The following is a 12,434-nucleotide window of genomic DNA, read 5'->3' on the forward strand; positions in this document are numbered from 1 at the left end:
TAATTTAGTGTTCCTACTAATTTCTCTCTTATTCCATATGAATTTATTCAATTGACTTCCTACCATACCAGCTTTATTGATTCTGTTGTATATTTCCATATTTAATTTACCATCTTCACTAAAAATCGTGCCTAAGTAGCTGAAATGTTTTACTTGTTCCACAGGTTCTCCATTCACAACACAATTGACATTTTCAATGATTCTGCTTTTTTCATTGTCTTTTTCTTTTTATTGCTGACCTTCATACCATATCTATTACAACAGTTATTCAATTTAGTCAGAGAATCTTGCAGACTTGTAGCAGATTTATTTAGAAGTATAACATCGTCTGCCTAAAGGAAAGATCTGACATTAACATCTCGAATTTTGATATCAGATTTAATACCACTTTCCTTCATAATGTGATCCATATAGTTAATGAATAACAGAGGAGATAATGTACATCCTCCTTGTCTCACACCAGATTTAACATTAAACCATCTTCCTGTACTTCCTTCAATTCTAACTGCTGACTTACAACGCAAATGAAGACTAAGTATTGCTTGATATAATGTCCCATTGACACCATATAATTGTAGTGATTTGAATAGCTTCTCTCTTGGAACCTTGTCATATGCCTTTTCCAGATCTACAAAACTTAAATACTTTGTTATATTCTCAAGATTTCTCAACTATCTGTCGTAAAGTGAAAATCTTATCCTGACAATCTCCATTTGGCCTGAATCCAGGTTGTTCTTCACCAAGCTTGTCTTCCACAATCCTTCTCAACTGTTTCTCAAGTATACTTGCTTATATCTTACCAGAAACTCTCAGTAGAGAAATACCTCTGTAATTCTCACATTCAGTTTTATTTCCATTTTTATATATGGGTACTATGAGAGCTCTACTCGAATCATCGGGGATTCTCCCCTCTGTCTAAGCCTTTTGAACCTATGCAGTGCAGCCACTGTAAGACTTGTATACCATCATACTTCAGCATTTCTGGTCAAATATCATCTACTCCTGCTGCCTTTCCACATTTCAAGCCTTTGATGGCTTTTTCTACTTCAAGTATTTATATGTATTCCTGACTGCATGCCTGGTCAGTGTTTTTTACCACTGTGCATTTAGCAGGTTTTCAAAGTAATTACTCCATACTTCAAAGATATCTGTTTCTCCTGTTTTCATGTCACCTTTATCATCTCTAACTCCTTTTACAGCACTCTTTCCTCCATTCCTAAGCTTCTTCAACAACCTTCAGAATATTTTGCCAACTTCTTGATATTTATTTTCTATGTTCTTGCCAAAGTCCTCCCATGACTTTTGTTTAGCTAGTTTTACACACTGTTTAGCTTTCTTATATTTGTCTCTGTATTCTCTAAGAGCACAAGCTGACTTATTTGCCAGGAACTTTTGATATGCTTTCTACTTTGGCTTCACTGCCTCTTTAACTTCCTGTGTCCACCATGGAGTTCTAATTTTTCTATCCTTGCAGACAACTTCAACACATGCCTCTCTGGCTGAATCAATTAGGGTTTTCTTCAAGGTTTGGTTCCTGTTCTCAAACTTTTTCATTTTTCCTTCAATAATCTTTGTGTATTTTAGTCTACAGTTCACATCTGAGAGCTGCTCAACTTTTATTCGCATTAAAAATTTCTTACATGTCATTCTTTTCAATATGAAATTCAGTTTTATCCTGCTAAAGACTAAATAGTGATCACTTCCAATTTCAAATCCTCTGTACACTCTGGTGTCCTGCACCAGGGAGGAAACATCACTATCAACAATAACATAGTCAATGAGACTTTTCTTATTCCTTGCCTCTTCTCTCCATGTGAATTTGTGCACATTTGTATGTTGGAACATGGTGTTAGTAATAACCAGTTCATGTCCTGAGCAGAAATCCAACAGGTATTTGCCATTATTATTAGCTTTGCTCTTTTCTCCAAATTTTCCCAAAACATTTTTGTATGTCTGACAATCACTTCCTACTCTGTTATTTAGATCCCCAACAAGGACCAACTTTTCCTTTTTCATTGTGTCAGTAGCTTTCTCTAGAGCCTCAAAAAATTCCTTTATTTCTACCTTAGTAGAACTTTCTGTGGGACCATAGGTACAAGTAAGTCTCATTATCCAGTTCCCCATTCTGATATTTGCCCAAATCACTCTACTAGACACTGCCTGCCATTCAAGAAGATTAGCCTCGTATTTTGTGTTGAATACTATGGCTAATCCTTCTTTTCCTTGGTTGTCATTGCCTGAATATAACATTTTGTATTTATTGCTCAGAAAGATCTCACCAGTTTTTGTATTTTTTGTTTGTCACCCCTATTATGTCGATCTGATACTACCTAATTCCTCAGCTAACTTGATTTCTTTGCCATTCAGGCGTCTTATGTTGATAGTACCGATCTTTAACTCTGGTGTTTAGAGTTTATTTTTCACTTGGTTAGACTATAATAAGTTTAGTTTAATCCTTTATCCAAGTGTGAGCCCAGAAGATACTTTCAGGTGCAAACTTTGTTTGCTCACACTTGGATAAAGGATTAAACTAAACTTATTATAGTCTAACCAAGTGAAAAATAAACTCTCAACATCTTTCTCTGAATCCGGAGTAATTTAATAATAAGGTTGCACACCCTTTGGCAACTCCTATAGGTTAGGATGACCTCTCATTGCTTCTGCCTTTGTATCTCCACTACTGGGCCTGGCTCCCACTGACGAGACCTCAATAAAGTTCAAAACCGGTATGGGTAGTAGCCCTTGCCTTAATGCATAGCATTACACATATCTGCAAGAAGATGTGCTTTGCATTATGGGAGATACTGAGATAGGAGTGATGAGAGCTTTCTCCACCTTTGCAAAGAGTTGCCTAGTGTTGCACTACCTTACCCCAGTCCTGAAGATACTTTCAGGCACAAACTTTGTTTGCTCACACTTGGATAAAGGATTAAACTAAACTTATTATACTTTAACTCTGGTGATGTTGAGTTGGGGGGGTGTTTTCAGATTTTTTCCAGTAGCTGACTTTTCGCTGTTCGCCCTGGTTCCCTGGCAAAAACAACGGGGGGGTGCCTTGTTTAACCGGGCGACGCCCCAGCCAGCATGAAATTTTGTCATGTTGTACCATCATTCTGTATTTTGGTTTAACCAATAGAATACAATTTGGTCGGCTAAATCCCAAATTGCCAGCCCATCCTCGTTCATTCAGTATCCAGGTAGATACCCAACAGGGTGCACCACGAGAAGGTGAGGATTGGACATTAGGTCAGAAGCCCTGGTCGGCTCTTTGCATTCCTTTAAAGGCTATGTGGAGGTCTCCTCTCAGTTATACAGCTTTGACCCTTAAGCACTCCAGAATTATATGTAAGGCTTGTAAAACTTCTTTGGTCTTTAGAGATAATGAGTATACAGTTAAAATTTATAATTGTATTAAATGCAAATTTTTAATTGAAGTTCAAAAATTATTTTAAACTTAATTTTCTTGTGTTTTGGGTTTGTTTTTATGCTTTAGAAAGAAGAGTACAACTTGGTGTGGGACAGTTGCAGGAACTTTATCAGCAAATTGCCCTCAGTTTTTTGTTTCAGGAACAGCGGTTTTGGGAGAAACAGGATGGTGGGCACTAGCCAATTCAAAACTTCCTACTCTACAAGAGATAGGTATTTTTCTTATATTTATGTTGCATTGGATTTATTAATATACACAAACAAAGCATGTATGTATTAATTAATTAATTAAATAAATTAAATAATTGCATAAGTTTATTTACATGTATATATAAAAAGAAATGACAATCTTTCATACAAAAAGTCAGGAACTACATAGCACATCGGTACCATGGGTGGACTGAGAATTTAAATAAGTAACATGACGTTGATATTATACTGAGCAGAGGAAGATAATGCTAACACCTAATTGCACACATATTCATGTCAGAGTTGGATTACAATCTATACCCTTTTATGGCAAAGTTGCAATTTTACTTGCTTAGCTACTAAGACTGGCAAATACTTTGCTGGTACTGTCTGTCTAAATTACATAATTCCTTCTGCAGTTATTTTGACAGAATTTGATTAAATAATGAACTATAGTAGCAAAGTTATTTGATCAGAGCTTTGTGCCTAATACTGGGCTCTTAAGTTTAAAATGAGAGAGAGAGAGAGAGAGAAAGAAAGAAACAATACTTGAAACCTCTCACTAGGAAATTACATTTTGCTACATATTTTTATTTTAATAAAGTTTAAAGCAACTATTGGCCTGAGTATTGAGGTTATATTACCAAAGCTAGGAAAGAGATGGTATTTTCAACTACCTTTAAGGGACATGTGACTTTCCCTGTTTTTCTTTAATTTCACATCTTCATCTGCCAATGCAAAGAGTGATCCTTAACTAGTGTTCCTGATATTTTTAGATTGATCCTCCTATGTATAGGTTTCATTTGCTCACAGCTTCTTGCACTTTCTGTGTTAAAAATCACTCCAAAACTACAAAACGTTTAATTTTACAAAACCCTACTTATGAGAAAACCACCAAGATAAGGCATAGCCCTAATGATTCCATTTTGTTGTGTCATTATATATGCAAATTCTCTTATGTCGCACCTTTCAAATGCACAAATCAATTACTCTAAGTGCAAACCTGGATTCTTGACTCTATCTCCTTTTCAAGCATAAACACATTTATTTAATTTAAAGACTGCACCAGTTTATGCTCTATAATAACAAATTATACTATTCAGGGAGATACTTCCAATAACCCAAAACATGTAAGTATTTGTTAACTCCCTCAGTCAGTCGGGGCCAAAATATCTCACTTTAACTTTACCCTCCCACGACAAGTACGTATTTTTAGAGTGGTGAGTTGACACTCTTAATCAGGCAAGACTCAGTTTGGAAAAAGAATACATATTTATTCTACAACCTTAATATACACTAAATAATTACAAAAATTCACTCTAGTTAAAATTGCAATCATATACAAATACTAAGTTAGGAAAGCTAGTTTCTTTCAGGATTATCCCAAACATACAATATCTTATTTCTAGTAAACTGCCTAAACTTAATCGTCATTTAACACATTTCACCCATAACAATTCCTTCAAATGATTTTGGGGATAATCCATCACATTAACATTAAAATCTAGGTTCACAAATCCTATCTCTGCAACTTTGTCAAACTCCTTTTAACAATCTCGATGTCAGGCTCAAGCCTAATTGAACACATACTTAAAAGTTTACCAGTTGATATTGTTCTGCTTTATCAAGTTTCTTGCATCTAAAATTCTTTACTCACTCACATGCTTCCAAAACACAAATAATAAAACGTCTACATTACCTTCACTTGATTTCTAAATGGGTCTGCTGGCTGATACTGTTGCGGAAGTACCTGAGGCTTGATCCTTTGTTTGGGCAACGTGTGGCATTATATTTCTACTAAGTGGCTATCCTCGATACGCACAATGGATACCTTCTTTATCTGAGGAACATCGACAACTCAGCACCCGCTTGTAATGAAAGCGTTAGCTGCTCGCGCCGGAACTCCTTCTGTAATTTCCGGAACTGCTTGATTCAAACTTCCCACTGCCACTCATCCTCGCCCACCATTCTGCCTGGAACCAGCTACCTCGACCTTCTCCTTACGATTGCGAAATCCCAGGAAAAAAGCCTTGTTTCTTCTCCTCCTGCAATCCCTTATATTACGCCTCACATAATGCCCCCTATCTCCTCCCAAAACATCTTCTGCGGTGCTATGTTAATCTCGAACTCCGGATGATGTCAGCACTTTTTTCTGTAGCAGGCATCAAGTGACTGTTGTTATGCACACCTGCTCCTAGTGTCACACAGCCTCAGCCGCTTACATTAACACGTACCAAACCTTTGGACCCATTCTTACATTTAGCTCAGTAGAATATTTAAGTTAATTTTAGTTACGCTGTACAATACAAAATCCTGATATATAATTCATAAAAAAAATTCTAAATAATACAATATAATTCCAAATCTGTTATGCATCTTTACAATTTTATAAGCTACATTTTATTATCTTAATATTTCACATCTTAAACGCAATATTATTTGACCTTTTTACTAAATGCAAGTATTTTCTACTATGAACAATTCAATATGCTAAGTTGTACTTGTTGAAATCTGAATGATCTGCTGAAACGAAGTCACAAGACCATTCAGAGTTCAACAATTTCAAATGGCTTCTGTGCTATTTTTAAACTGATTTTTCCCTATAAGGTTGATCTGCTGATAGCTGATAAGCTTAAAAATGATCTTCAACAAATTAGAGCAAATATTCATAAATATCTATTAATCTATATTTTATAGTCTGGCTTTGTTCTAAACAGGCTGGTGTGATATTAAAACGTTATATATTGGATATTTGCTTGCTTTAGAATGATTGATTGAAACCAATACAATTATAAACACACATATATATATATATTTTAAAGAATAAATTTTAAATGACTTTAAACCGAGATAAAATATTAAATTTTAATGATACAATTAGTTTCAGCCTTTTACAGCCTTCTTCAGGTATCCACTAAAGGTAGAACACAGTAATAAAAAATTGAAGTTACAAAAAAACTGAGAATTACAGGCAAAAAATGCAATACATAATTGACACAAAAATGTTGTATTTTTCAAGTCGTTCTATCTAATGTGCTATTGTTCGTTGCATGCGTGCTTTCAGGTTCTCGTGAGCGGCATTATCGAACAACTGCAGTGGCTATCAGGGATGTTATGACTCAAATTGCTGTTCAAATGTTCAGGATTAAGGAGGATTTCTCTGGACTCCACGATTTTCGTTTCAAACTCATCACTACAGCGAAAAATGTTTTCGGATTTATCCCAGCAAACTGAGTGACTCTGTAGATCATCATGAGGGTTATTAGAGAAAAGAACATGACTGAATAGCGCAGATGCATGTGATCTTTTATAGGAGATGTCTCTCTTATGCTCCTCAATATGCAGTTCAACAGATTTGTTAGTCTGTCCAAAATAAGGAACATTACAATCGCACCATAACTTGTGAACACTTGGATATTTCAGGTTATGATGAATAGGCTTCGGATGGCTTATAAGAGAACGGACTTTAGGGAGTGTAGTGAAAAACAGCCTAATGTATTTTTTAAGGACTTTAGCCAATTTATTGGAGACTGAACTAATGTAAGGTATTAAGATGCTACCTTTAAAATCAGTAGTTTCCATAGTATGCTGCCTAGGAGGATCCAGAAGAAATTTCTTAATTGTTTTTTCAGAATATCCATTTTGTTTAAAGATAAGAGAAAGTTATTGAATTTCTTTATGGAGTTCATCTGGTTCATTTAAAAGAGATCGTGCTCTGTGTCCTAAGGTAGAAATAGTTTCAAGCTTTTGTGGTGGAAAGTGATGAGATTGACAGTGCAGATATCTGTTAGTATGAGTTGGTTTTCGGTATATAGAGATTTTAAATCTATCAGAACATCGTGTAAGAATTACATCCAGGAAAGGAAGGCAGTTATTTCGTTCTAGTTTGGCAGTGAATTTTATATTAGGATGCTGGTTGTTAAGATGTTGAAGAAAATCCATGAGAGATTTATGTCCATGACTCCATATAATGAAAATGTCGTCAGCATAACGTCTCCAAAGTTTCGGCTTAAATGAGAAGGACGATATGGCTTTTGCTTCAAAATCTTCCAGGAAAATGTTTGCTAGAACTGGGGATAAAGGGTTGCCCGTTGCTAGGCCTTGATTTTGTTTGTAAATGGAGTCCCTATATCTGAAGTAGCCAGATTGAATACAATACTTTAATAAAGCAAACATCTTTTTAGACAATTTGTCCTTAAGTAATGTTAATACCTCTTCAGTAGGGACGTTAGTAAATAATGAGATAATGCCAAAACTTGCTATGTTATCATTTTCACTGATTGAAATATTTTTGATATGAGAAACGAAGTCTGTGGTGTTTTTGATGAACGATGAAGATTTATTGGAGAAACACTTGAGGTATTCTGCAAGATGTTTCGAAAGCTTATAAGTAGGACCATCAATTCCTTCCACAGTTGGGTGAAGAGAGGTGTTTTCTTTGTGTATCTTCGGAACTCCATAAATGCATGGAATAAGAGGATGAAGAGAACGTAAAGAAAGGTACATATTGTGAGGAAGTTCAAATGTAGTCTTGAACAGATTGTTTGTGTGGTTTTGTAGTTCCCTTGTTGGATCATCCTGAAGAATTGAATATGTAATGTTGTCTTCAAGCAATTGAAGCATTTTATTGTGGTAATCTTCTGAATTGAGGACGACTGTGGCATTGCCTTTATCTGCAGGTAAAATAATGATGTTTTTGTTCTTTTTAAGATTCTTTAAGGCCTGTCTTTCTGCAGGAGAAAGATTATCTCTTGGAGGTTTAGCATTATTGATAATGAAGATGGATTCAATACGGAGAAGTTTTGCCAAATGGAATTGCAACTGTTAAAACATGTGACAAATTGTTTACTACAACTTTGTCAGGATTAATATAGGTTTTAGTAGGAACAGATGTGTTTTGTACTCTCTTAAGAGTATCAAACTTCTTGATGAGATTAAGCTTATTATTATTTTGTATCCATGTAGCTTGCGCGTCACTGTTAAAGATAAAATCATGAAAATTATCAAGTTTTTGAGTTAAAGACCTTTTTACGTTGAACGAATGGGCAAGACAACGTTTTTGTATCTGAGATTCTTTCGCTGAGAAGATCTAACTTTGCTTTACGATAAATTCTTTTAGCGCGTTCTGTTGTAATTGTTTCTTGAAACGATATGAAATTAGGAAAAATAATCTTAATCCTGATCATTTGAACAGCAATTTGAGTTATAACATCCCTGATAGCCATACTGCAGTTGTTCGATACTGGCGCTCACGAGAACCTGTAAGCATGCGTGCAACAAAAAATAGCACGTTAGATAGAATGACTTGAAAAATACAACGTTTTTGTGTCAATTATGTATTGCATTTTTTGCCTGTAATACTCAATTTTTTTGTAACTTCAATTTTTTATTACTGTGTTCTACCTTTAGTGGATACCTGAAGAAGGCTGTAAAAGACTGAAACTAGTTGTATCATTATCATTAAAATTTAATATTTTATCTCGGTTTAAAGTCATTTCAAATTTATTCTTTAAAATGTATCATTACAACCGAGTAGAAGATCAAGAATACATATATATGTATATATTTTTTTTTCCCCCTATTTAAGAAGCTCACCTGACAAATCCAAAAGTTCGTCGAAGGGGCAAACAAACAGTTCCTGATTTACCACTTGTATTGGACACACCTCGGCAGCGGAAGAAAAGATTACTGCACAATGATGTGGATGAACAGAAAGCAAAGAAAACATTTGGATCAGTAAGTCTCTTCAAATTTTACTTCTTCCATTAACATTCATGGCCATACTCACAACCTATTACCTCCAGTAGCACCAGAGGAATGAGTTGACTATTTACTAGGCTTGTTTCATTAGTGGCCAAGTTTGTCTTGGATGGAGGTGGTAAAATTTTGTTAGAGCTTTTCCTTCTGCAAAAGCAACATATTTGCTTTATAATATACAGTATATAAATATAGTACCCTTGCTCACATGATCTGTGTCCTTCTCCTCCAATTTTGTAGTAATTGCAAAGTGATTGTCCTCTTTTATTATGAATAATCTGTACCTGGCAATGTTTATTTTTTATGTGAATCCCACCCAAGAAAGGTTGCAGCTCTGTCATAGTTTGAATAAAGTACTTACATTTATACATGATTTATACATAATAGAGTACTTCATCTCATACTAGTTGAAGTCATTCACAAACATATATATCCATACCCACAGTGAGATTCAACCCCACAACTTATCAGCTGCAGAACAGAACTATTATCCATTTTATCAACTATGCCAAAAATTGCAAACTAATGATTTATAGAGGCTTTAGTGTCATTATTAATGTTTCCTTTTGTGCACAATTTTAGTGATACCAAATAGCTCCAAAATGTCTTTGGAGCCATATTCTAAAAATGCATTGAAAGTTTGTTATTCTTCTTTCTGGCATTCATAATTTTAACAGGCTTCTTCATTAAGTTTAACATATCTTGTTCAGAAATGACTTGTCTCTTTTATTCTCTCTCTCCATTTCTTGAAGCACGTGTATTTTATTGTTTTGCTTTTCCATTTTTGTTTGATTCAGTTTATAAATACACAGCATGTGTTGTGGATAAGGCACTAAGAATAATTACTTTAATTAGATTATTTAACTTTTGCAAATTGATATGAATCTTCAGTTGTTATCATTAAGTATAACTATACGTGTTGACAATGCTACATTTTTACAAATTCTCTGATTGGCATCTTTAAGTAAAGCAAAGCTTTACTTAGTTTACCTATTTAAAATAAAATGTACGGCTGCTTGTTAATATCAACCCCACAGTAACATGCTACAATAATTGAGGTGGATTTTTTCAGTGTTCTGCACAGCATGATCTGGAATGAGGCCCATGACAATCAAGAATCTTGGATTTGATCATTTCATCAGATAATGTTATTGTAAATTTCTCTCCACTTGGTGAGTGATCATGAGATGATCATTGGGTTGGTGGCTAGCCATATGATATATATAGAGACGATGGCAACTTAGTGTCGTTAGAGTGTTCTACTTTCCCACCTGAATTCCATCTAAAACCTGATGACTTTTTTTAAAATCAGATTACATTTTTTTTTTTTTTTTTTTGGCATTTATGCAGTTCTGAAACTGAAATAACTCTTAGCAATTTGTAGCATAAAATACGATTAGTGTAAAACTGGTTTAATATGGGTATGACAGCAACAGAGAGAGAGAATGTTGAAAATACTTTCATCAAAAACTTGCAACACTTTGTACAAAAACTAGGAGAAATTTTCATCTTACCATTGGATATTCTAGTTAGTCTAGATATTGTGTATCCTTGTTCACCAATGAGGACGAAGTTATGGCACTTCTAAATGATCTGTTCCTTCCTAACATCTCTCAACTATTTAGGCAGTATTTCTAGGCAAATTATTTCAGATAGCTTCTTGTAAATTTTCCCATTCTATCTAGCCTTACAATGGGAAGCCCTTTGTCTCCTCCATGTGTTGATTTATTCATGGAAAAACTTTGAAAAAATTTCCTCACATCTACAAATCAAAAACCTTTATTTTGGTAGAGATAATAGATGATATATTTATTATACAAAAACACAGTTGCTGAGTTGCATTTTTCTTTCATCTATCAGCTCTTTCCATCATAAAATTAAATTCATTTTGGAAGTTGAAAATGAAGGAAAATTACATTTTCTAGATGTTTAATTTCAGAAAAAGCAAAAGGAGGTCTCTCTCGTTGCATATACCATAAGCCTGCTTATACAGGTCATTACCTACATTCCTCCTCATTGCACCATATATATCACAAAAAATAGGTATTATACATACAGTCAAGAAAAGGATGATCTCTACTACAAAAGATGAGGAAAAAATGAAAGAAGAATTACAGTCTTTACTTCAGCTACTGCTGGTGAGCAACAGATATTCTAAAAAAATGGTACAAAGAATACTCTTCTCTACTCCTGCCCCACAACAATTCCTAACTTTCACTCAAGAACCTCAGTTTCCATCCCTTATATTGGTAGACTTTCTCTCAAACTTGCCAGTCTCCTAAAATCTCATGACATAAGAGTGGCTTTCAAACACATTGTGACTATATGAGCTTTATTACGTTCACCTGAGAGCCACAACCCTTTCAACAAACATCGTGGAGCTTATAATATTCCAAGTTCTTGTGGCCTTTCTTACATAGGACAAGCATCTAGAGCTTTGGAAATAAGACAAAAAAAAAAAAGAACATGTTGGTGAATAAAAACAGAGAAGACAGCTCAGGCCTAGCTCTCCACTTCTCTAACATTCACATAATATTGAATAGGATAAGAGCTTCATGCCTTATATAGAGGACAACCTCAATTCTTGCAATATCAAAGAATCAATGATGGTTATTCTACTCACATACATCTATCACGTATATCAGTTATCTACTCACAAGGCACACTCAACAGAAAGCAAGGAGTGATTCTATGTGATATTTGGAAGTCACTTATTAGATCTTTTCACATATCAGACTAACTTTTCTGCCAACTATTGCTCACACTTACTGAACAGTGACTGACCTATGTCAGTTTCCACATTCCATGTGTTTCTGTTTTCTACTTTTGTGTAACGGTTTCCTCCATGTTCTGTTTTTTAGTTATGTAATGGTTCATGTTTACCCCTTTATTGTATTATTTTTTTGTTCTTCTTAACTCAGAATAATCCATCGGCATATGTGGTGAAACTAATTGGTATAATCATCTGTACTATTACAGCCTAATAAAATCCGATGTTGGTTATTTTACATTTTTTTGGGTGAAAATTCTACATACTCATACTTTTTTATATTATATTTCCT

The 12,434-nt window shown here is 34.6% G+C and overlaps 1 protein-coding gene across 3 annotated transcripts in view; it reads left to right on the top strand.

The window, feature by feature from the left end:
• Atac2 (Ada2a-containing complex component 2) overlaps positions 1 to 12,434 on the top strand; it is a 215,939-nt gene that overhangs the window by 50,059 nt on the left and 153,446 nt on the right. For 2 of the 3 annotated variants that reach the window (XM_090410264.1, XM_090410261.1), the window contains exons 4-5: positions 3,494 to 3,639; positions 9,203 to 9,351. In XM_090410264.1, the coding sequence (XP_090266390.1) occupies positions 3,494 to 3,639; positions 9,203 to 9,351 (295 nt within the window). The remainder of the gene's footprint in view (positions 1 to 3,493; positions 3,640 to 9,202; positions 9,352 to 12,434) is intronic. The other variant, XM_090410263.1, reaches the window with a different exon arrangement.

Source organism: Typopeltis vanoorti, chromosome 20 (assembly GCF_054136105.1).
Source record: "Typopeltis vanoorti isolate ZY-2024b chromosome 20, IOZ_Tvanoo_1.0, whole genome shotgun sequence".
In the NCBI taxonomy this organism is placed as follows: domain Eukaryota; kingdom Metazoa; phylum Arthropoda; class Arachnida; order Uropygi; family Thelyphonidae; genus Typopeltis; species Typopeltis vanoorti.